The 26,278-nt window shown below is 41.6% G+C and overlaps 2 protein-coding genes across 2 annotated transcripts; both read right to left on the bottom strand.

Moving 5' to 3' along the window:
- Positions 1-75: 75 nt before the first annotated feature.
- Positions 76-8,695, bottom strand: klhdc4 (kelch domain containing 4). The gene is made up of 12 exons (XM_063000309.1): positions 8,521-8,695; positions 7,287-7,378; positions 6,299-6,377; positions 5,443-5,541; positions 5,201-5,337; positions 5,027-5,119; positions 4,765-4,927; positions 3,478-3,556; positions 3,162-3,370; positions 2,219-2,621; positions 1,698-1,826; positions 76-265 (listed from the first exon to the last, which is right to left on the bottom strand). Exons 1-12 carry the CDS (start codon positions 8,617-8,619, stop codon positions 93-95), a joined length of 1,755 nt encoding a protein of 584 aa, XP_062856379.1. The 5' UTR covers positions 8,620-8,695; the 3' UTR covers positions 76-92.
- Positions 8,696-11,146: 2,451 nt separating this feature from the next.
- On the bottom strand, positions 11,147-19,756 carry map1lc3b (microtubule-associated protein 1 light chain 3 beta). The gene is made up of 5 exons (XM_063000303.1): positions 19,704-19,756; positions 19,543-19,603; positions 15,484-15,539; positions 13,617-13,723; positions 11,147-12,510 (listed from the first exon to the last, which is right to left on the bottom strand). The coding sequence occupies exons 2-5, from the start codon at positions 19,580-19,582 to the stop codon at positions 12,336-12,338; spliced, it is 378 nt and encodes a 125-aa protein (XP_062856373.1). The 5' UTR covers positions 19,583-19,603; positions 19,704-19,756; the 3' UTR covers positions 11,147-12,335.
- Positions 19,757-26,278: the final 6,522 nt, after the last annotated feature.

Raw genomic sequence — 26,278 nt, 5'->3', positions numbered from 1 at the left:
TGAAGCGATGGTAAATCGCTGGTGTTATTACAGCACACACACACACACACACATACACACACACACACACACACACAGATTCAATCATTCGTTTAATTACTGTCCTCGTAGAACACCTTGGCCATGGCGACGGCCACTTTTTGTACTTTCTTCTCCTTGGCATCGGGGCCCATGTTGGCGCGTGCCAGACCCTGCCAGTACGTCTCGGTCCGGCCCTGATAATCAGACAGACTCTCTCCGGACTTCACCGCTGGATGTTTATCCTCTGTAAAATACAGACAGTCATATATGGGCACAGAGAAGTCCCCAGATCCAGTCTTTTAATAAGTAACAGGAGTCAGAAGGTCGTTCTGTGTGGATAAGTTCGACCCAGAAGGTTCTCCTGTGCTTCTGGAGGTCGTATCTTGTTCCGTATCTTGTTAGGAAGCATTAATATTTGTTTATGCACGACAGGGCAGGAAAAATGAGCTCGCTTACAGAATCAGAATAAAATTTACTGCGCAAACAAAATCATTTCTCAAGTCAAAACTTTTAAGAACCTGAGAAGGAGGCGAACATGGTGGGAGTACAGAGCTCATTACTGCAACCTGCTGGCCAAACAAGTCTCTGGGCCTTTCCCCTATAAGATAAACAACTTCATTTTTTTTTAATCTGTTCAACACTGAATCTAGTAACACACACACTTCACTACTCAGAATGTGTTTTGGTCGAATCTCAGGCACCTTTGTTTCATTACATCCTAGTAGCTAGGAGCTCATGGGCCCCAGTGCAAAAAAACAAAACAATTTGGGCTCCCTCAACAAATTTATATATATATATATGTATATGTATATGTATATGTATATGTATGTGTATATATCAGAAGGATGTATTGTATATACACAGAATATGTTAAGCAGGTTACACAGATTCCCCAAATCCCTTACTCTGCACTCACTGTGTATTTTGATTACATGTATTCTGACATTTAATTGTCTTTTTGTTATTTTAATGTTTTACTTTTGTTTTTTGTTGTATATTGTAATATAATAATAATAATAATGAGAGCCCCCCCCCATGGGCTCCAGTGCACCTGCCCCCCTGGGTAGTTACGCCCCTGTTTCTAAGTGGAAGATGAGCTGTATAAGAGTAACAGGACTGAAAGTAACAGGACTGGGTTTTTAATCTAGGATTAGTACATACATTAAATATAGCAGCATGGAGAACATGCTAAAGCATAAGAACACCGGGCACAGTCTAATGCTCTTAATTTTTCTAAATGTGACCTGATTGATCAGAATATTCCCACATTTGTATTATCAGAAGGATGAATATGTGAGGGTAACAGGACTGAGGGACTAAAACATGGAATTTAACCACATTATTCTACATTTCTGATGGAAAATAAAGATTAAAAACATCGATGGAATCTGGAGGCACCGAACACTGCAGGATAAAAGGATTTCTGACAGATCTTACTCTTATATTTCATCATAAAGTGTCAGGTTAGAGAGTGGGGACGTGAACAAACACTATTTTTCAGTGCTATAGGGGGTTTTTATGAACGTTTTCAATCACAGATCCTAAATTTGCGATTAGATCCATGTGCGGGTCACTTTGCTCAATAAAAAAATGCATTTAAAGTTTATTTTCACTTACATTTATTCATACAATGGCCTCGCGATGGAAACGGCACCGTTTGCGTTTTGTTTTCTTACCTTCGTCTTCGTCGCCGTCTTCCTCAGAAGACTCCTCATCCTCGTCTTCGTCCTCATCCTCCGCCGCTTTACCCTCCTCTTCCTCACCTTCGTCTTCTGATTCCGACTCCTCTAACCACTCCTGAGTCTCTGCGACGAGATCAAGAGCGCCGTTTATTTACTAGAGATGCATTTTTCCTACAGTTTCGTTCCCCATTTAGTCATATCCAATTCACCTCTAATACTGCATACCTGCACTTCTGACCGAGGAGGGTCGTGACTATCACACGCCTCACACTCTCCGACGTGTGCTGTACTGACTGCTTCTTTTACCTGCACCAGGCAGGTTCATACGGAGATCCGTATCGTGCACGGAGAGTGCAGCACCATTGATCAGCCAGCAGAGGGCGTAACTACAGTATCCCTCTATCAGACGACCTGATGACTATGTAGGTCTGTGTAGGCGCCTGGTCGGTCAATAGCAGGCCGAGATTCGACCTCACAAGAATTTATGTAGATCTATAAATAAACGTAGGACTTACTGGGGTCCATCTCCACCAGCACGTCCCACTGGTCCATCTTGTGCAGGTCGAGGCAGTACAGGTCGTTCAGGGTGAACTGTCGGTCTCCCACCTCGAACATCCCGCCGTATAAGTACAGCTTCCCGTGCTTCACCGCCGCCATGGCGCTCGACCTCGGGCACGGTTCCACCGCCGGACAGGAAGCTCCTTCTTCCTCCTCTTCCTCGTCCTCCTCCTCCTCGCTCTCCTGTGCCCCTGTGATCGCCTCCTTTATGGTCATGACGGTTCCGTCCTCAGTGACGATTTCCTTCACGATCTCGGCCGGCCCTTCTGCACCGCGCTCCTGCTCGCTCTGGTTCTCCTGCCCGCCCTCCTGCGAGTCCTTTTTCCCCCTGCGCCGCTTCTTCTTCTCCGACTTACCCCCCTGTTCAAAGAGAATTTAACGAGAATTCGTTAGCGGTCGAACTTGGTGTTTAAATATCGTATTTTTATAGAAACGGAGCCAAAGTGATTTAAATGATCACATAATTTTTTGTAAAGCAGCAGTATAACGCTTTACAGTAAGTCTAGGAAACTCTGAACGGAATGTCGTCTGTAGGAGACAAGAAAATAGGGTTCCTTAATTAGGAATAACAATATTTTAACTTTTATAAACATTTTATTCCTTACAAATAGCTGTATTAGTTGTGGGACTTTAATTCTGTACAAACCAACCGCTGTAGGACTTTTATTTTGTATAAGTAGCTCTAGGACTTTTATTGGGACTTTTATTCTGTACAGACAGCTGTAGGACTTTTATTCTGTACAAACAGCTGTAAGAGTTTTATTTTGTACAGCTGTAGGCATTTATAGGACTTTAATTCTGTATTAATAGATGTAGGACTTTACGTACAAACAGCTGTACAGACAGCTGTAGGACTTTTATTCTGTATGAACTGTTGGACTTTTATTTTGTATAAATTACCTTTAGCTGCGCGGGGAACCAGCGGCTCTTGATGATGTCGTACAGGTAAAGGTCGTTGAAGAAATCTCCCTCCAGCGTCTCCTCGTCCTCCTCGTCACACACCCCCCCGAACAGGGCGGCTCGCCCCCCCGGTCCCACCGCCAGGGTGAAGCCGGAGCGGGGAGGAGGCCTCACACCCGCCGGACTCACGCGGCTCCAGCACCACCGCTCTACACGGGACCATCAGGGGCGTTATTTACACCCATCCCAAAATATGTGTGCACACGTGAACGTGAGACTGTTGTACGTTTTCACGTGTTTGGATTTCGGACTGTACCTTCATCCTCTTTGTCGTCTCTCTTCAGCAGGAACATGTCTGAGTGGATCGTTCCTTTATCCACGTCTTTTCTGGCTCGCTGGGGAGAAAGACGACAGCAGAAGATTTAAAAGCAAATAAAAAAACCAGAAAGATCAAATCCTCATAGTTCTGGACGAGGAGAGACGCAGACTAGCACGTGATTCCTCAGACACAGGCAGTTGCAGACCACTATTAATCAACTAGCAGACAGTAGTAGATGTAGACACGTAGATATCCAACCCCAAACACGCCCACACACACCCCCTCATACACATACACACAAACACACCCCCATACACACACACACACACACACACACACACACACACCCAAACACACACACATACCCACACACACCCAGGCACCCCCCATACACACACACACACACACACACACACAAACAACCGCCATACATACACACACACACACACACACACACCCAAACCCCCCATACACACACACAAACACACACACATACCCACACAAACACACCTCCATACACACACATACACACAAACACACACACATACCCACACAAACACACCTCCATACACACACATACACACAAACACACCCCCATACACACACACACCCCCAAACACACACACACACACCCCCTCATACACATACACACAAACACACCCCGATACACACACACACACACACACCCCCAAACACACACACACACACACACACACACAAACAACGGCCATACACACACACACACCTCCATACACACACACACACAAACAACCGCCATACACACACACACACACACCTCCATACACACACACACACAAACAACCGCCATACACACACACACACACACACACACTTTCATACACACACACACACAAACAACTGCCATACACACACACACACACCTCCATACACACACACACACACACACAAACACACCGCCATACACACACACCCAAACACCTCCCCACACACACCCAGACACCCCCTCATACACACACACACCCAAACACACACACCCAAACACATACCCACACACATCCCCTCATACACATACACACAAACACACACACATACACACACACACCCAGGCACCCCCCATACACACACACACAAACACACACACACACACACACACACACCCATACACATACACACAACCCCAATTTATACAAATATATATACTACTGTAGCTGAAACACATACATTCAGTAATTAGACGGGGCGTCCAAATACTTTTGGTCATACAGTGTAGTTTTAATGACAGTCAGGTTTAGGAGAACGTACAGATTTGAAGTACCCCCCGTAGATGATGACCCCGGTGCCGTCGGGCGTCGCGGTCATTTGGCAGGCGGAGCGTGGCGAGGGTCCGGTTCCGGACGGGGTCAGTCTGGACCAGGTGAAGGTGTCCAGGTTGAACGAGTGAACGTCGTTGTAGTAGATGTAATCCCTGAAATAAACACACACACACACACATACACACACACACACGTTTACAGACGTTCGGTCCTGGAGCGTGGAGTCTGATGGTCATTCCGGCGTTTCGTACCTCGCACTCTCGTGAAATCCTCCAAAAACCAGGAGCTGCCGCTTGCACAGGACCATGCGATGCCCGCTCCGGCCCGACGGCGCCCCGGAAGCCCTGAGGAACACCAGCAAGGAGAGAAAATAATCAGAATGTGATAATCATCGTGGTTTATGAGGAGATCTGAGATCCTCGTACCTGATCTCCTCCCAGGTGTGGGTGCTGAGGTGAAGAACCCACAGATCTCTGTAGTGATAAAACTGCTCACCGTTCGGAGACGCGAACTCTCCCCCGAACACCCAGAGCTGCCCCCCGGCCTGAGGTACCACCACCGCCTGAGGAGAGAAAACCTACGTCATCCTACGCTCCCGAGAAGAGGGCGTGTCTAAATTAGCCTTTATTCCGAGTGATGATCTGACTGAATGACGAGGGAGCGTTACCTGGTGAGCGCAGCGGCGTGGAGGAGGGTTCGGGATCTCCGATTTCACCCAGGAGTTCTTCTTTATGTTGTAGAAGAACAGATCGTTGTACAGGTAGGTCTGAGAGAGAGAGAGAGAGAGAGAGAGAGAGAGAGAGAGAGAGAGAGAGAGAGAGAGAGAGGCAGATTAAAGCGGATACTAGACATGCACAAAAGCAACATACTTAAGTGCACTATCTGGTCAAATATACACCGACCAGGCATAACATTATGACCACTGAGAGGTGAAGTGAATAACACTGATTATCTCTTCATCACGGCACCTGTTAGTGGGGGGGATATATTAGGCAGCAAGTGAACATTTTATCCTCAAAGTTGATGTTAGAAGCAGGAAAATGGACGAGCGTGAGGATCTGAGGGCCAAATTGTGATGTCAGAGCATCTCAACATCGCATCACATCTACATCGCGCTTCGACTTTCGCGGCTTCACTCTATCGCGGATTTTTCGCGAGTCTTTTTATTTCTGATACACGCTTCCTCAGTTGGTTTGCCCAGCTGATTTCATACACGGGACGCTATTGGCGGATGGCTGAGGAGCTATCCAATCAGAGCACGCGGTTAAGTATCCTGGGTGCTGATTGGCTCAGCGAAGGAGAGACGCGTTAGATTCCGCTTTATGCTGTATAACTGTGCGGGAAATGTTTATAAGAGTGTGGGAGGGTTTATAAGGGCTTAAAATATATCAAATATAACCATATGAACACATGGTTTTTACTTCGCGGATTTTCACCTTTCGCGGGGGGTTCTGGAACGCGACCCCCGCGATCGAGGAGGGATTACTGTAGACTGTAATGTTCCAGCTGTGTTCATGCTCTACCTTCTTTCCGTTGAAGAACTCTCCTCCGAACAGAATCAGCTCGTCTTTCTCGGGATGAGCACTCAGAGACGCGTTCAGTCTGAAACATGAAACTTAAAATCAGGCACGAGGAAACAACAGCGTCCGATATAAGCCTGAACGTCTGTAAATGACGTTGCTGGTATATTAATAACACAAGTGAACACGTTTGGGGTGAATTGGAACGTCGATTGCGAGCCAGGGTTTTTCACTCTGCCCTTACAAATGATCTTTTTTTTATTTTTTATTTCTTTTTCTCCTTTTTAGAGCGTCCAATTGCCCGATTGCATCACGCTTCCTCTCCACCAATGCCGATCCCTGCTCTGATTGAGGAGAACGAAGCTAAAGATACGTGGGCAGCAGCCGTACGCATCTTATCACCTACACTTTGACGAGTGCAGTGCAGCTCAGTGTTGTGTACGGAGAGACACACCCTGAGAGCGAGCACTCTTTTCTCATCTCTGTGCAGGCGCCATCAATCAGCCAGCAGAGGTCGTAATTGCACCAGTCATGAGAGAGAGAGAGACTCCATCCGGTTTAGTCCCGCCCATATCTGAACAACAGGCCAATCGTCGTTCATGTGGCCGCTCAGCCTTAGACGGCAGGCAGAGCCGAGATTCGATACGACGTGTTCGAGATCCAGCTCTGGTGTGTTTTTACTGCTGCGCCACCTGAGCGGCCTAACAAATGATCTTTTGACTAAATGGGGACAAATTCCCTCAGACGCACTGCAAAATCTTGTTCTCTAAATAAGTGGGTCTTTTAATGGTCCGTGGATTTAAACCAAGCTCAAGTTCAGGCGTCCACATGCTTTCGGCGTATGTGAGTGATACAGCAGTTCTCACCGGTTCAGGTACATGACTAGCAATCGTAAGGTTGTTGGTTCTAGCCCCGCCACCATTCAAATCGATATCAGTGATAAATAGATAAAAGCGTCCGCTGAATGCTGTGAATGTAAACGAGTGAGTACCTGGGAGACGGAGGAGGACACGCGCTCTCCATCACCTGAGTTTTCTTCGCATCCAGTAACTGAAACTCGGCGATGAGCGCCTCCAGATCCTCCTGATCCGAAACACACCAGAACACACGGGGTTAGGTACAGTGACTTGAAAAAGTAAGTGCACCCCTCTGTATTCGTTCTGTATTTGTTTATTAGGATTTTAACGTCATGTTTTACACTTTGCTTCCATTCATGACAGGAACGGTAGTTACTCATTACACAAGATTCATCAGTTCAAGTTTAATATCAAACACAGTCATGGATGATTTTGTGTCTCTAGTTCACCTCACTTGCACGTCTTTGGACCGCAGCTCCCGGAGGAAACCCACGCAAACACGGGGAGAACATGCAAACTCCACACAGAAATGACCCGGACCGCCCCGCCTGGGAATCGAACCCAGGATCTTCCTGCCGTGAGGTGACAGTGCTACCCACCGAGCCACAGGTGTAAAACATGACGTTCAAATCCTAATAAAATAAATAATGATCTAAATGCTGTATTGCACATTTCACTTTACTTTTGGTCTTCAAACGTTCATGCACATGCACTTTGTATCTGAGTAACTTATAAAATATAAAAAATAATTGTTAATAGCTGCGTGTAGAAATGTTTGGACACTCTACTATGTCAGTAACACCTCTCAGCTTTTTTCCTCCCGACATGATTTTAATAATTGTGGCTCGAGTTACTAAACCAGACTAATCTTTTAACTACATCTTCTGTTGTTCTGACGGAAACCTGTTTACACACCCGAGGTTGAATCCTGCAAGACGAGACTGCTGTGCAAACAATGCTGCTCCTGCTAGATGTAACGGAGACCTGGTGTGTTTGCACCACAAATGTCCAGAACTCACTATGGATTAAACTCAAATTGTTCATAGCATCATTATTTGCTAGTTATAACTTTTAGTTTGAATTAGTTCTGTGTTTCTTCCTGTAATTTTAAGGAAGTTTTTTCTGCCCTGTCACTGTCGCCGTCGGTTTGCTCAGTGAGGAGGTTTTTGGTCTGTCGGTCCTGGATTCTGTAAAGCTGCTTTGAGAGGATGTTTAAACAAATAATTTTGACTTGACATGTAGGATATCTATCATAAATACTGTATATAGATATAAATACTCTCGTACATACTTCTGTAAATGTAAATCGTGCTTGTGCAGGAAACGTTGTGTTAGCCATGTAGCTAAACAAGTCTATAAAACACCCACCTCTTCTTTTTTGGATCTCTTGGAGACCTTCTTTTCCATTTTGGCAGCGGTTTTCTCCGCGCCCTTTACTTTCTTCTCTTTTTTACCCTTTTTACCCATATTTACTGTTTAATAAGTAATAAACGAGCTCGTCAGATGATCCACATGGACAATGTTTAGCTGCTCTTCTTCTCTGTCAGCTCTGTCGGTGGTTTCAAATTGAGAGCGGTTTTACCGCCACCTAGTGGCAGCTTTACTCACCTGCAGGGACAGACCGAGTGCTCAGGAATATTCACTCATTCATTCAGTCTGTTTTACCTTCGCTTTATTCATTCAGGGTCGCGGTGGGTACGATTCCCTGGGCTAAAGGTAGGAAACATCCCGGACAGCTCGCCAGTCCATTACAGGACAAACACACCTGGAGCACCTGGAGGAAAGCCACACATCCACAGGGAGAACATGCAAACTCCACACAGAAAGGACCCATACTGCTTCACCTGGGAATCAAATCCAGGATCGAGCTAATATTAAAGGTTTTAAACAAAAATATGTTTTTTGTACCACATTTTTGTTCAAAACTTGTTAAAAGCAGAAATAAACAAAATTTATCTTTTTTTTTTTTTGTCTGTTGGTCCTGGATTCTGTAAAGCTGCTTTGAGACAATGTCCATTGTAAAAAGTGCTGTATAAATAAATTTGACTTGACTTGACACATGCAACTTGAATACATACAACTACTGTATTGTACTACTGTGACTGTATTACCTGCATATTTGCACAACATTGCAATTTGCACAAGTTTTTGTATTTTTGCACCTTACTCTTTTTATATCTCTGCTGCTATAAAAACCCTACGCTGCTAACTGCATATCAGAATATGCTTTTCTACCTCATGTATCATTTACTCAGTACCATGTACTGACAACAACACTCGTCTCTAGTCTTGTCTCCCTTAATTACTTTTTAGATTAGAAATGTCTTTTGTATTTATTGTACTGTTGTGAGCTGTATTGTCTTGCACTTTTGTTCTATGTTGCACCCTGGTCCTGGTCCTGGAGGAACGTTGTTTCGTGTCAGTATGTACCTGTATAGAGCTGAAATGACAATAAAGCCTCTCTTGACTCTTGAAAATAAACGACACTCATACACAATGTGCATTAACATTCATAGCTACAACAGCACTTCCAAAAATAGTTCGGACAGTAAATTAAATGCAAATGAAAACAGAAAGCTGTGATTTGTAAGAACAACACAGAGATGTTTAATGTTTTACCACATGAACTTCATGATTTGCTTTTTCCTTTTTCACCCAGTCCAGTCATGACCAACTGGAATGGACAATTAAAGAGCGTGTTTGATTAGATTTTTTGTACATTTATGCTAATTCATAATCTAGTGACTGTAACTCATTTAAAAAAAAGTTGTTACAGGTTGCATATAAGATTGTTAAAGGTGTCCGAATACTTTTGACCGTTTAGTGTATTAGTGCTTGTGCAGTTCTTTATCAGTCCACACGGTGGCAGCAGCAGCAAGGGAAAATCACTCAGGTTTATAGTCACTACAGTAACTCGGCATATTTTTTATATTTTATTGATTTTAATGCTACTGTAGTTAGTTGTTGTTGTTTTTAATCACCCATTATCTGAACTATTATATGCATTTATTTTCTTTTTGGCGTGTCTGTGACCCCAAAATGATCCTCCTTTGAGTCTGTTTATCGAGACGGTTTATTGAGGTGTACAGATGTTCTAATGAAGTTCTAAAGGAGTTTCTGACCTCAAACTGGTTCAGATTTCTACTTTTGTGAAGCATTTTGTACCATTAAACATTGATAAGTGGTCCAAAACCTCTAATGATGTTAAGAGTAGGAAACACTGAGAGAAACCAGGCTTAAAACGGGTACCCATCCTGGTGGCCCGGGTTGGGTTCGCTAAATGGTTTGTTATAGTTTCGTATGAAGAAGAACATGTCAAATATATATGTACAGGTGTACAGTACAATGAAATTCTATTTCAGCCATTGTACGACGCCCCTGGAGTGTAGAGGGTTAAGGGCCCTGCTCAAGGGTCCAGCAATGGCAGAGCTTGGATTTAAACCGACAATCATCTGACTGACAGCTCAAACCACCGTATCTTTAGTCCCTGGAAGAAAGAATATCCGTCATTACTGACATGTCAACATGGAGTGTGAGGCAACTTGAAAAAAGAGGGTTCAGTTGTAATTCTACTCAGTACAGAACACAAGGATGTTAGAATAGAATAAAACACCTTTATTTGTCATATTTACATTTACACGTGTACAGTACAATGAAATTCTTTTTCCGTGTATCCCAGCTCGTTTGGAAGCTGGGGTCAGAGCGCAGGTTCAGCCAAAGGGTTAAGGGCCTTACAGAAGGGCCCAACAGTGACTGCATGGCAGAGCAGGGATTCAAACTCTCAATAGCCTTTCTTCTCCTCCTTCTTTCTTCTCTGCCATTTTTAAAATCTGATCCTCTATCATTGTCTTTCATCATCCTTGATTATTCTTAGACCCCCCGTGTTAAAAAATAGTGCTCTTAAGGTATCGAATTCTACTTTATAACACTGTAAAAAAAAAAAAAAGTGTAAATCTGCTTTTAGATGCTGATCAGAGACAGAAAACACACCAGCTTTCAAACAAAACCTTTTTTAATAGGATTTATTTTGTTCATTACAGAGAAGTAAAGCATATGAACATTTTATTGTACAAGAAACATTTCTTTAAATAAAAACAGGTTGAACGCACGAGGATAAAAGGCATCTAAAGGATGTATTTTGATTTCTCGCACAGTTACGTGTAAGACGGCGACGCTGGAGTACAGAAGTACAGGGGTGCGTTTATAAAAGTGTAAATAAAATAAGCTTGGATAAAATCAGGACTCTAAAAGCGTGCGGGGGAAGAAAAGCGGCGGCGGCGTTCCAAACTGAACCTGGCTCCCTTTTGTTCGCCCCCCCCAAAAAAATGATCCTGCCTAAACAATGTACACGATTGTTTACCTACGAAAGCTCCGCACTACATTCATAGCATGTCCTCAAAGCTTGTTTTTATTTTAGTATTTTCTTTTAATGCAACAAACGACGTGTTCTGTCTGTGACTGAATCAGGAGGAAAACAAAACACCTCCGACTTTAAAGGAGGGAAGAAAATAAAACCAGAACTCGATTAGATTACAGATTTAGTGATCAGTGTCGAGCAGGAACGGAGATAAAGCAAGACTGTAGCTGAATATTATTTTTAAATTGTTCTTTAGGAAATGATTCCTCATTTCTTAAGATATTTAGACAGACTGTTGCTTTAGTTTTATATCTTTAAAATATTAAAAGCTCTATTAAACAGATTTCTGTATCTGAGAGGATTTAAACAGCAGCTCAAGCTGAGAAACTCTTCCTCAGGGGGTAAAATCAAAATTAAGAATCATTTTTTGTCTAAAATAAAGTATAACTTCTTGTCTGGATGATTTAGAGATGAACTGATTGCTGTATGTGAACTCAGAACCTCTGCGCTGTGAGATGTGACAGCCAATCAGCTCTGATAACAGACACACCACACACTGCATTAGAAAACGATTATCACGATCAGATGAAGCTACAACACCGATATGCAGGTCAGGACTTCCCTTGGCTAGTGTAATCTGTCCTACATCCATCCAATAACACAACCGCGTATTAAATCAAACAAAAACGTGTGGGCATCTTAAACCGAAGCTAAAGAAGTGCGAGGCCGGCGTCCCCTCCGAGCCTCGGCCTGCTTCAGCGTGGACGATGGAAGGAGAGACGAGGGATCGTGTTTGTCAGAGTCCGAATCCGAGATCCTGGAGCGTTTAGTGGACGCCGGCCGAGCCGAAGGTCTCCTGGGAGGCGTAGACCATGTAGAGGAAGCCGTCCTCGTCCTTCTCCCGCTCGTACACCTCGGAGATGACCGCCGAGACCGACACCATGCTGTGACCGTTGACCAGCAGGAAGAAAGCTTGGTTGGAGTTCAGCTGGAGGCGCCTCCTAGTAGACACACGGAGGAACAGAACGTGTTTATTTATTTATTTATTTAGATAAACAGAACTTCGTTAGAGCAGCAGGAACAAAAAACTCTACACATCACGACTTATAGTGCACAACCACAGAGAAAAACAATAAACAGAAAACACAATAATAAAGGATATACAGGGGCTCCGCTATATACACATATGGAGCAATATAATATATACACCGATCAGCCATAATATTAAAACCACCTCCTTGTTTCTACACACACTGTCCATTTTATCAGCTCCACTTACCATATAGAAGCACTGTGTAGTTCTACAATTACTGACTGTAGTCCATCTGTTTCTCTGCATGCTTTGTTTCCCCCTTTCACCCTGTTCTTCAATGGTCAGGACCCCCACAGAGCAGGTATTATTTAGGTGGTGAATGATTCTCAGCACTGCAGTGACACTGACATGGTGGTGGTGTGTTAGTGTGTGTTGTGCTGGTATGAGTGGATCAGACACAGCAGTGCTGCTGGAGTTTTTAAATACCGTGTCCACTCACTGTCCACTCTATTAGACACTCCTACCTACTTGGTCCACCTTGTAGCTGTAAAGTCAGAGACGATCGCTCATCTATTGCTGCTGTTTGAGTCGGTCATCTTCTAGACCTTCATCAGTGGTCACAGGACGCTGCCCACGGGGCGCTGTTGGCTGGATATGTTTGGTTGGTGGACTATTCTCAGTCTAGCAGTGACAGTGAGGTGTTTAAAAACTCCAGCAGCGCTGCTGTGTCTGATCCACTTATACCAGCACAACACACACTAACACACCACCACCATGTCAGTGTCACTGCAGTGCTGAGAATCATCCACCACCTAAATAATACCTGCTCTGTGGTGGTGCTGTGGGGGTCCTGACCATTGAGGAACAGGGTGAAAGGGGGTAACAAAGCATGTAGAGAAACAGATGGAGTACAGTCAGTAATTGTAGAACTACAAAGTGCTTCTATATGGTAAGTGGAGCTGATAAAATGGACAGTGAGTATAGAAACAAGAAGGTGTAGTTTTAGTCTCTCTTCTGTGTATTTGGGACGTTCTAGCAGGTTTGTAGGGAGGATGTGTTAGGAGGACGTTTTACCTGATGATCTTGATGAGTTCGCTCATGTTGACGTGGTCGGGAACCAAGAATTTCGTCTTGTCCAGAATGGGGAGCTGCTTCTCACCCTTGTAGCGCTCAATAATCACCTAAAACAAAAACACAAGAAGTGAAATATGTTTTACATAACTGCAGTGTTTGTGATGAGTCTGTGCTGGGTCGTATGTTCACTTCCTGTCGTGCTGGCATGTGCACTTCCTGTGGTGTGTGTGTAATTTGGCCACATCAAACACACATGCTTCTAATTACTAGAGGCTGCAGATGCAGCAGCAATGAGGAACCCACTCGACCTCACCGCCCCATCAGACACAGCCGATTGTGTCTGTGTGAGCACCCAGTTGATTGTTAGCACAGCTGAGGTTCAAACTCTGTTGTTTATTGTTAGTGCTGTTACTATAAGACTTAAGTAATAACTTCAGATCCTCTCGACTGAGGCAGCTCACTATGGTTTGAGACGGACCCCAAGTTACCTTCGCACCACACACAGGAGGGTCTTTGTTCTCGCCCCTGAGAGGCAGGTGGGAGCAGCGGGACTGTGAGGAGGTTTTTGGGTGATACAGCAGATGGGAAGTTGATTGTTATTTAATCCTGCTGCTTAGTTTAGTGAATGGACGTCACTCCTCTCATTCTCTTAATGGATCTTTAGTTTAACACGACGCTGCTTTGACATGTAAATGTAATCCTGCGCATCTGGAGGGGGCGGGTAGGTGATTTTAAAAGAGCCCCAGGTGGTCATAAGGTTACTGACCTAACGACCCGATTAAACCTCACATCTAATTTCACTTCTATTTAAGTTAAAATGAAATGTATGTGATTCTTTAAGGTTTATTATGCTACATTCTTGTTTATCTTGAAGGTGGTTGGGTTGTGCCAGTGTCTGTTCCAGCTCTCGTACATCAGGGTCCTGCTGCAGCACACCTTCCCATCTATTTAAGGACGGACCCTGCAGGCCCGACATGCCATTAAAACCTTTTCTGTTGGACTCTTGGATATAAAGGCAGCCTGGTGGGCCTGAACCTTCCTGACACCCTTCGTCCAGAAACTCACCACTACACGGGGGTGTGTAGGCTTTTTATATTCACTATAAGTCTGCATGATTCCTCTTTCCACGGTAGCTCCCGTTAGGGGTCGCCGGCGGACCTTGATCCGCATTATTGATTTGGCACAGTTTTTACGCCGGATGCCCTTCCTGACACGACCCTCCCTATGTATCCGGGCTTGGGACCGGCACTGGTTTATGCATCCTAGCGGCCAGGTACCTATAGAACAATTCAGTGTCTCCAATTAGCCTGACTGCATGATTTTGGACTGTAGGAGGAAACCGGAGCTCCCGGAGGAAACCCACGCAGGCACGGGGAGAACATGCAAACTCCGCACAGAAAAGACCCGGACCGCTCCATCTGGGGATCGAACCCAGGACCTTCTTGCTGTGAGGCGACAGTGCTACCCACTTAGCCACCGTGCCGCCCGCACGATTCCTCTTTTGTTTTGTTTATTTTGTTTCTATCTGTTTTAAAGACCAGCTGAGCTGCACCAGGAGGACGGCTTCCTTTTTTAAGGATTGTTTATGTTTAGAAGGTTTCTCCCTACCACTGTTGTTCTAGACTGCTTTCTAAAAACAATATTTACCATAAGAAGCCCTTAAATCATCAATTTGACCCAAGTTGACTAAAAATCAGGCAAACTAGGGTGTCTACGTTTATGTTTTGTTAACAAAGTTGTTTAATATAGCATAATAAATCACATTTGTTTAAGGTGAGCGAAACTTAATACTACTAATAACTCAGTAGTTTGACACTTTTTGGGTGCTTTGCCGTTACCCGTGTGTAGGGGGGATTCAGTGACTTACTGGGATTTTGTTGGGGTGCTGCTCTCGGATCTGTCTCACATCGTCCACTCTCTGTTCTGTACAAACACAATGTGGACAAACGTTAAACACAGATAATCACCACAGTGTAAATGATACAACATCCTGACCTACAGGCACTTTTATACACACACTGTATGATCAGAACTATGTAGAAATATTGACAGAAAAAATATTTCATGCTTTCAAATTGGTGGTAACAGTTTGAGGAAGGCCCTTTCCTGCTCCAGTCTGACATGGTGTAATAAGTTTGGCATCAAGGAACTTCGCTGGCTTGCATAAATTCCTGACCTCAACGCGACTGAACACCCTCTGACCTTTTTGTCCAGCATCAATGTCTGACCTTACAGATTCTATTACAGTATCTCAAGGGCACAAATTCCTACAAACACAGGTCAAAATCTTGAAGAAAGACTTCAAGACCCAGAACAGAATAGGCTGTGACATTTGCAAAGTGGGGGCCGACACTATACTCATGCCCATGCCTACCTAGCTCATGGTCATGTGTTCACATACTTTTAGCCATATATCAGTATCAGATTTTAAAGAAAATTGTGATATAGAGGTGCAATCGGAAATATTCAACCCCCCTTATATTAAAAGATTTATATAAACAGGAAAAGTCCACATCATTTTGGGTTTTAAATAATGAATAAAACTAAGTTCTCTTGACATGTCCATGTGCACTATTGTTTAGGGGTCGCCACTGTGAATCATTCTGGTCCCAAAACATGAATTGGCACAGTTTGTACGACAGATGACCCTCCTAACACAACCCTTCTTATTTTTATCTGGGCTTACGACCAGCACAAGAGAACCCTGACAAGTTCACCTCCCGATAGCTAGACTGTTCAGCCAAAGCCCCCCCACCTTCCCCAGGCACAACCAATCATGTCTGTATAGATGCCTGGCCAGCCGATAGCACCGTTGATTGTTTGTTTATTGGTTTAACACTGTGTCAACACATTGCTTACATTAATAACAGATCAGATTATAGATTATTACAGTTCAGTTTTGGTTTTGTCTGTCCTCGTATGTGTGCTTTCAGTTTTATATTCCATAGCTTTAACTTCAAGATGTTGAAGAATTGTAGATATTTGGAACAGTTTGGTCAGTTAGGATATACCTGATGGAGACACGTACATGGCAAGTGTCACATGGTGGAGCCTCTTCTACCCTTATTTGTGTTAATTTGTGTTCAGCCGTTTTTCCAACTGGATGTTTAGCGCTGTTGAGATTAGAACCCCTGATCTCAGAGGTAGTGGGCGAGCGTATTTTACTGCTCTGCCACCCGAGCACCCAAAATGTAATAAAAGATAAATACAGCAAATTAAGCAGTTAACAAAAACCACAGCAACCAGCGCCAAAGGATGGGGATGGACGCCAAATTTCCTGGAGTGGTCTGAAGATTGGTAATATATATATAAATTATGTGAAATAAAACATGTGGGTTCACTTAAATGATTTGAAAGCAGACTACAGATATTCTGATTAGTATTGTGTCTGTGGTATTTGGTGAATTAGGTTTAGACTACTCCTTATAAATAAAGCAACTGTCAAAAATTTATTTTTGCTCTTTTAATGACAAGTGGCCAAAAACATAACAGGAATTTGGCTTTATTAATTCAGTGACACTGAAGTAGCTATATGCTATTAGCTTTGCAGCTTAAGTACATAAAGAGAAGAAAGAAAAAAGCTAGATATGGACACCAGGCATGACACGGCATGATTCAGAGTAAGAACAACATTATGTACATTTCATTTTTGTCCAAAGTGTTTTGTTATCTGCTGACGTGTGAACAAGAAAACTCTGTTCTGATTATAATCGGTTCCTGAGATATTTTAATGTATTTTGTTTATGTAAAATAAATAAAACAAATAAAACTAAGTTTGATAACACTGTAGTTACTTTATCTCACATTTCTTGGTTTTGTTTTTGTTAATGCAGACGGGTGGAAAAGTGAAAGAAAGACGTTCTTTGTGTTACTGATGTTTAGAGTCAAATTCTTTCTTCCTATACAAACATGTACGGTATGAAACAATAGATTTCAACACCCTGTACAGTGTTGTGTATATATGTGATAGCGTGAGTATATGGGAATAAACCTCAAAATCATTAACAAACAGTAAAATGACTCGGCATGAACCAGCAGAGTGACTCAACGCTAGTAACAACAGTCACATGGTAAGAAAACAACACAGACTAGTTAAAACATGACTGCTGTAATTAAAACTGTCGATCAAAGTGCTCAACTATGATTATACAGTATTTACATTTATTAGTGAGCTGGTATGGAAACATTTCCCTTCATATTTACCTTTTACCTCATCTTGTTTTAATAAGCTTTTAGCTTAACCTAAAACTATTAAACAGTTTTATAAAACACTAGTACATGGGCTAGAATTCAGCTGTAGCTGTAGTGGTTATAAGGTGAATCACAGTAAATCATGTTTATCCCAGCAACAGTACTGTAATGAGATCTGGAGTCTCCCATGTTTTTCTTTGTGAGCAGTAATAATATGGATGAGGTAAAGGACTTTGAGGGCATTTCTAGATACAAAAATCTTCGTATACGTAAACACATACCATTATATAATAATTTGGTCAGTAATAGGCCTTTGGTAGATCAGTGATTATGGTAATAACCAACTAACCAGCAGGTTGTTAGTCAAAGCCCCACCACTGCCATGTTGCAACTGTTGGGCCTCTGAGCAGGGCTTATAAAGCATCTTGGATAATTAACTGGTGTTTTACTTATTTAATCAAAGAAGAAAAACAATTAACTAAAATAACTAAAACGTCAAAACTACAATAATATACATTTAATTAGTTCGAGTGTATGTGAACTTTAGATTTTAACTCTAAGAAACAGTAACTTTACTTCAAATCCAATGTAATACATATATGAAATGTGTACTTTGTGAAAATGTACTTTTAGTATTATTATATTAAGTGTTTTATAATGGATAAACAGTTGTTAGGGTATTGTTTGCTAGATCACAACATGAGGTACATGTATTTACATTATTTACTAAAAACTTAAACATTATTCACTTATTGTACTCAAATATTATGACTATATTCGTATAATATCGTGTTAATTAGACAGTTCCTGATATAAACAGTTATATTTTGTGTTATAATTGTCGCCAAACACGATTGTACATAAAATGTTTTGAAGACTTTTGGCTGCGTCCTAATCAGCAGACTTCCGCCCTTGTTGACTACAGCAAAACATTGGTCTTGTAAATACAGGTAGTCATGGCTACCGAAGGTCGCGCTCTGCCTAGGCACACTATGTACACCATAGCGCTCGGTTCGGGACACAGCCGGGCTATTCGGTACACTGGCTGGTACACTAGGCCACAAACAAATACAAGTTCCGAAATAATGATTTTGCTTCATTGGGTCGAATAAAGTGACTTTAAACGTCTTGTATAAGAAGGGGAACGTTTGAGAGGCTTGTTTTAACTCATGTCACGCAAAAATGGTTTGTGTACTTCGTCGGGTTTGGTCCCATCCCCCAATTCTGCAGCGAAATGTCGACTACCATTTGTTTTTGTCCCACACAGCTGGTCTAAATACGAGGACAGCAAGATTATATTTACATTTAAGTATATAATTCAATAAATAATAGACGAACTAAGGTTAGAGAGTGTTGTGTTATATTGTTTTGAATATGACAAGGCTCACAGTCGGGTCGATATGTAAACAATACTTTGATAAGGACACAAACACAATCAACACAATAATATCTATCTATCTATCTATCTATCTATCTATCTATCTATCTATCTATCTATCTATCTATCTATAGTCTTACTTATTAATATTACATATAATATAATAGATACAATGTATAAAATATATATTATACGTCTCACTTATTCACTAATCTAATAATAATAAAACTGAGAACCTTTAGAAAATGTTCAGAATCCATAATGTGACCTTATAAAATGCAAATAAAAGCAGGTTTGTTGTATAGAAGTTAAAACTGAAAGCAGTCCTGAGTTCTAATGTAATAATGCAGCTCTTACCGAAGGTCCTCCTCTGTTTAAATGTTTTCTCTGAAGGCATTTCTGCACTTCTGTTGATCTGCTGAAATATAAATCAGTGTATAAAAGCGGTGTACAGAGATTTAATTATAAAAAGCTCTCTCTGTGTATATAAAAGTCTGGCGGATTGAAACACTCCTCACTCCTCACTCCTCTCTGTTTCTGTTCTTCTGTTCCTGCTGCTCAGCTTCTACTGCAAAACAAAGCGGGCAGCTGATCCGTGACGTCACACAGACCCTGTGCACATGACGTCACCGGGTTGTTATTATTTTTATTTAAGGTTTAGGGACTGGACCTTAATTTTTGCTATTTAATTGCTGAATTTATATTTTAATAAACATTATAAATAAATAAATAAATTAATTAATTAAACATAACGTGGCTTGTGCAGATGAAAAAAATAGAAAGGATTTTTTTTATATAAGGTTTGTTTTTGTATTTAGTCTTGTTTTGTTTAAAGAATTATTTATTATTTATGTTTAAATTATAATGCATATTACATGAAATAAATACAAATAAATTAAATAAATTAATTTTAATATTTTACTAAGCAAAACAACAGCTTTAAATTGTGTATGGGTATTAATTTATGTAGAAAATCAAATAAAAAAACGTTTATACAGTGTATCACAAAAGTGAGTACACCCCTCACATTTCTGCAGATGTTTAAGTATATCTTTTCATGGGACAACACTGACAAAATGACACTTTGACACAATGAAAAGTAGTCTGTGTGCAGCTTATATAACAGTGTAAATTTATTCTTCCCTCAAAATAACTCAATATACAGCCATTAATGTCTAAACCACCGGCAACAAAAGTGAGTACACCCCTAAGAGACTACACCCCTAAATGTCCAAATTGAGCACTGCTTGTCATTTTCCCTCCAAAATGTCATGTGACCTAGTGTTACTAGGTCTCAGGTGTGCATAGGGAGCAGGTGTGTTCAATTTAGTAGTACAGCTCTCACACTCTCTCATACTGGTCACTGAAAGTTCCAACATGGCACCTCATGGCAAAGAACTCTCTGAGGATCTTAAAAGACGAATTGTTGCGCTACATGAAGATGGCCAACACCCTGAAACTGAGCTGAAGCACAGTGGCCAAGATCATCCAGCGTTTTAAAAGAGCAGGGTCCACTCAGAACAGACCTCGCGTTGGTCGTCCAAAGAAGCTGAGTGCACGTGCTCAGCGTCACATCCAACTGCTGTCTTTGAAAGATAGGCGCAGGAGTGCTGTCAGCATTGCTGCAGAGATTGAAAAGGTGGGGGGTCAGCCTGTCAGTGCTCAGACCATACGCCGCACACTACATCAAATTGGTCTGCATGGCTGTCACCCCAGAAGGAAGCCTCTTCTGAAGTCTCTACACAAGAAAGCCCGCAAACAGTTTGCTGAAGACATGTCAACCAAGGACATGGATTACTGGAACCATGTCCTATGGTCTGATGAGACCAAGATTAATTTGTTTGGTTCAGATGGTCTCAAGCATGAGTGGCAGCAATCAGGTGAGGGGTACAAAGATAAGTGTGTCATGCCTACAGTCAAGCATGGTGGTGGGAATGCCATGGTCTGGGGCTGCATGAGTGCAGCAGGTGTTGGGGAGTTACATTTCATTGAGGGACACATGAACTCCAATATGTACTGTGAAATACTGAAGCAGAGCACGATCCCCTCCCTCCGGAAACTGGGTCGCAGGGCAGTGTTCCAGCATGATAATGACCCCAAACACACCTCTAAGACGACCACTGCTTTATTGAAGAGGCTGAGGGTAAAGGTGATGGACTGGCCAAGCATGTCTCCAGACCTAAACCCAATAGAACATCTTTGGGGCATCCTCAAGCGGAAGGTGGAGGAGCGCAAAGTCTCGAATATCCGCCAGCTCCGTGATGTCGTCATGGAGGAGTGGAAAAGCATTCCAGTGGCAACCTGTGAAGCTCTGGTAAACTCCATGCCCAGGAGAGTTAAGGCAGTTCTGGGAAATAATGGTGGCCACACAAAATATTGACACTTCAGGAACTTTCACTAAGGGGTGTACTCACTTTTGTTGCCGGTGGTTTAGACATTAATGGCTGTATATTGAGTTATTTTGAGGGAAGAATAAATTTACACTGTTATATAAGCTGCACACAGACTACTTTTCATTGTGTCAAAGTGTCATTTTGTCAGTGTTGTCCCATGAAAAGATATACTTAAATATCTGCAGAAATGTGAGGGGTGTACTCACTTTTGTGATACACTGTATATTTTTATATTGTGTCATTTACATTTACAAAACACTAATTATTCATAACAAATATGTTAATTAAATCTTATTTGGTTATAAAATAAATAAACTATATATCTGTAATACATTAACAGATAATAACATATAATAATACGAATTCAGTTACATATGTATAAAATATTAATATAAAATATTTAATCTTGTAAAGGATTTGTGTACATATTGTTATGGCTGTTTTTCATCATGCTTAAATTATAATGCATATTACACGACATAAATAGAAATAAATAAAATGAATTAATTTTAATATTTTAGCAAGCAAAACAAAAGTTTAAACTGTATGGGTATTAATTTATGTAAAAAAATCACATAATATGTTTATATATTTGTTTATCGTGTCAACTATTCATTACAAATAAACAAACTATATTAACAAATATATACTTTTGCAAAAGTATATTATTTATCATGCTTAAATTATAATGCACATTACACGAAATAAAAATAAATAAAATAAATACATTTTTATGTTTTAGTAAGCAAAACAAAAGTTTTAAATTGTGTATGGGTATTAATTTAGTAGAAAATGTAATATAAATGTTTAGATATTTGTATATCGTGTCATTTATGTATTGCAGTATATGCAGTAACTACCTGTCCTGTCATGAATGTAACCAAAGTGTAAAACATGACATTAAAATCCTAATAAACAAACAAACATATGAATAAAATATTCTTAACCATTTGACAGATGAAGTCTTGTTTATTTTACTTCTGTGCTTTCAGAGATGTTTCTGGTTGGTATTTGAGAACATGTGAATGCTGAGAGCACACGGTGTGTGATATGAGAACCATGTGATGTAGATGTTAACTGATGTCAGTAGAAACAGTTGTGATTGTGAAACAGCAGGGACAAAACCTCAGACTCAGCAGAAATGTTAGGACATGCGGCTCTGGAGAATCCTTACTTAGTGGAACTGAGAATAAAAACTATCACTACTAATACTACTACTAATAATAATAGTAGAAAATGCATGGTGGTGCAGCTGTTAGAGTGTGTAAACCAACATCTATCATGGTATGGGGTGAAGGTATCATTAACACCAATAAACCAGTATACATTTAACCAATATATAAGGTCTCCCAGTGTAAAATGAACAATACCAGTGTAATATCATGCTTTCTGTATCTGGTAAAAACTCGATCTGCAACATTCTACATGCACTGATTCATGCTCTGCTGATCCACCACACCTCTCATATCCACAGTGTTGATTCATTAATTGAATGTGTGTGTGTGATTATTTCTGTTACCCCGGTGCTCTGATCTTTATTCACACATGTTAATAACCCTCGTTATCTCACATATTTGTTTCAGTTGTTTCAGTAAACCTGGTTACTGATTTTATCTGCTGTTAATCTCGCCTTATCAGTCTGGTTTTTAGAAATCACCTCACACACTCACTCAATCTCTCTCTCTCTCTCACTCACTCACTCACTCACTCAAACACACACACACACACACACACACACACTCACACTAACTCATACTTTCACTCACTCACACACACACACACACACACACTCACTCACTCACACACACACACACTCACTCACTCACTCACTCACACACACACACACACACACACACACTCACACTAACTCATACTTTCACTCACTCACACACACACACACACACACACACACTCACTCTTATTATACTACACTGTGTTTGTAGCGTATGTGTGTAGAACGTGTTTGTAGTGTGTATACTGGATTTGTGTGTTTGTGTGCAATTTGTAAGTAGTGTGTAATAGAAAGTGTGTATGCTATGTTTGTCATGTGTATGCTATCTGTGTAGAATGTGTATGTTGTTTGTATAGTGTAAGTAGAGGTTGTGTGTATGATGTGTATATGGTGTGTATAATGTAGTGTACTGAGAGTGTGTTTGTGGTGTGTATAGTGTTGTGTATGGACAGAGTGTGTAGGATGTGTTTGTATTGTGCATTTGGGGTGTGTAGCGTTTGTCTGTTTGTGTGGATAAAGCATGTGGTGTGTATGAAGTGTGTGTCTGTAGAGTATATGTGTGTGTATGAGTGTGTGTATGAGTGTATATAGTGTTTGTGGAGTGTGTAGATGTGTGTGTAGGAGTGTGTATGTGTAGAGTGTATTTGTGTGTGTGTGTGTGTAGAGTGTATGTGTGTGTAGAGTGTATGTGTGTGTGTAGAGTGTATGTGTGTGTAGAGTGTATGTGTGTGTGTAGAGTGTATGTGTGTGTAGAGTGTATGTGTGTGTGTGTGTGTGTGTGTGTGTAGAGTGTATGTGTGTGTATAGCATTGAGTGTATATAGTGTTTGTAGAGTGTGCAGATGTGTGTGTAGGAGTGTGTATGTGTAGAGTGTCTATGTGTATGTGTGTATGTGTGTGAGTGTGTGTGTGCATGTGTGTGCGCGCGCGCATGTGTGTGTGTGTGTGTTAGTCCAGCTGGTCTGTACTGCTGTGTGCTACATATTGTCATACATATTGTATGAATGTACTGACAGAGCCACGCAGCACCAGTCAGGTTGGAAATGGACTGAATTAGAAAGACGAGCCAGATTGTGGAGTTAAATGTCACAGCGTAGGTGTTGGCCTGCCAATTACAACACACACACACAGGCTGAATTTAAGTAGCCAGTTTTTCTCATGTTTTGGGGTACGATGGTGCACTGGGTAGCACTGTCAATGTTGCTCAAAACCAAGAGAACCTGGGTCTGATTTCCTGGCTGGGTACCCAGGGTCCTTTTTGTGTGGAGTTTGCATGTTCTCCTCGTGTCTGTGTGGGTTTCCTTCCACAAGTTCATAGACATGCAGTCAGGTTAAGTGGAGCTGGACGCATGGACACCACAGGTCACCAGTTCCTTACAGGGCAATTTAGTAGCTCCAGTTGTCCTGATTGCATGTCTTTGGACTTGTGGGAGCAAACCGGAACACCCGAAAACCCATGCTGACACAGGGAGAACATACAAACTGCAAGATACAGGACCCTGGCCTTCTTGCTTGCGTTTAATTTGACTAGTTTTATACATTATTTAGTAATGGGTTATAAATCTGCAGATTTACAGTCCCGGCTGCAGGTGGCGCTCTCTACCAACCTGAACTGTTAGTTAACGGGTGATTTCATTTTAACTAGCGACCAGAAATATTGGAGCCCATTTATTTAAAAAGAAATATATAAGTCTAAACTCTTCTTCAGAATAGGATTTTACTTTAAATAAAGTCTTTATCAGCTGAACCCTGCAGCAAATATAGAAACAAAATAAAGAAAATGAACGATGTGGGATATTTTGTTTATACCGCTATGTCACAATTATTCAACCTAATGCAAGTCTGTAGGACCTAAAGCTGGGCTCCAACACGATTGGGATTCAGTAAGCAGCATTTATTTAATCCAGCTGTGATGTGATATAAACACCACCCAGAGATTCAAGTGTTCAAGGGGTGTTAAAACAATAATGTCTAGGCGCCCAGGTGGAGCAGCGGGATATTCCGCTGACGCACCAGCACCGAGTTTCCTCCCGGGTTCGAGGCTCGGTGTTGCCACCGGTCGGCTGGGCGCCATCTGGCGTGCATAATTGGCAGTGCCTGCAGCAGATACAAATTGGCCACCGTATCTGCAGGGTGGGGACCGGACTATGTGTGGGTGGGTGGGTCTTCATACGCTGTGTAAGAACACTGACTGGCAGAAGAGACGCCAGCGGAAGACAAATTGGATGCGCTAAATCGGGAGGAAAAATGCATAAAAAAAATAAAATAAAAAAAACCCATAATAATGTCGCCTACAAAGCCAACTCATAAAAAATATCTGTACCAGATAACCTTTGTTGTACCAATCACCAGTCACACTTGTCTTAATCCTCCACCCAGAACTCGAGAGACATTATTATGAGCACTTTTTAATTATAACAACGGCAGCGCATAGCTCATGAAGGAAGTCACGTTTCGTGAGCTGGCTTGGTGGGTATAAGATAAGACAAGATTCCTTTATTGATCCCCATGGGGAAAATTCGAGTGTTACAGCAGCTCCAGTACAGTGTAAGTAAATAGAGTAAATAAAATAGAGTAGAATAAAATAAAAAATAAGGAAAGTATAGAAAATATTAGCTATGCTATGCAATTACTATTATTCAACAGTATGGTAATTACAACAATATAATAAAAACACTATATATTCTATATGTAAATATATACATATGTGTGTATAATGAGTCCAGTGCTGGGAAAAAGGGTGGGGAGATCTTGAGTTATTGTAGGGCGGGAGCTGGCTCATCAGTCTGAGGAGGACAGCCAGTGTATTCTGCTATTGTTATACTGCTATAACAATATGTATAGCATATGTATTCTGCTATTCTGCTATTGTATATAAGGTGTGTGATGTCTGCACATATATAAAAACATGGGTAAAATTTGAAATTTTAAAGCTTGAAATGTCTAACGTTGGTTGGAATTGCATGACC

The sequence above is a fragment of the Trichomycterus rosablanca genome, chromosome 8 (assembly GCF_030014385.1).
Source record: "Trichomycterus rosablanca isolate fTriRos1 chromosome 8, fTriRos1.hap1, whole genome shotgun sequence".
Classification (NCBI taxonomy): domain Eukaryota; kingdom Metazoa; phylum Chordata; class Actinopteri; order Siluriformes; family Trichomycteridae; genus Trichomycterus; species Trichomycterus rosablanca.
This window is presented reverse-complemented; position numbering and strand designations above follow the sequence as displayed.

Coding starts and splice junctions, on each gene's coding strand:
- klhdc4 (XM_063000309.1), bottom strand. CDS start 8,619: ATGGGTAAAAAGGGTAAAAAAGAGAAGAAAGTAAAGGGCGCGGAGAAA. Junction 7,379..8,520: donor AGAGATCCAAAAAAGAAGAG/GTGGGTGTTTTA, acceptor GTTTCGGATCAG/GAGGATCTGGAGGCGCTCAT. Junction 1,827..2,218: donor GCTGGTGGAGATGGACCCCA/GTAAGTCCTACG, acceptor ATCTCGTCGCAG/AGACTCAGGAGTGGTTAGAG.
- map1lc3b (XM_063000303.1), bottom strand. CDS start 19,582: ATGCCTTCAGAGAAAACATTTAAACAGAGGAGGACCTTCG. Junction 15,540..19,542: donor TAAACAGAGGAGGACCTTCG/GTAAGAGCTGCA, acceptor GTGTTTGTACAG/AACAGAGAGTGGACGATGTG. Junction 12,511..13,616: donor GAACTCATCAAGATCATCAG/GTAAAACGTCCT, acceptor TGTGTCTACTAG/GAGGCGCCTCCAGCTGAACT.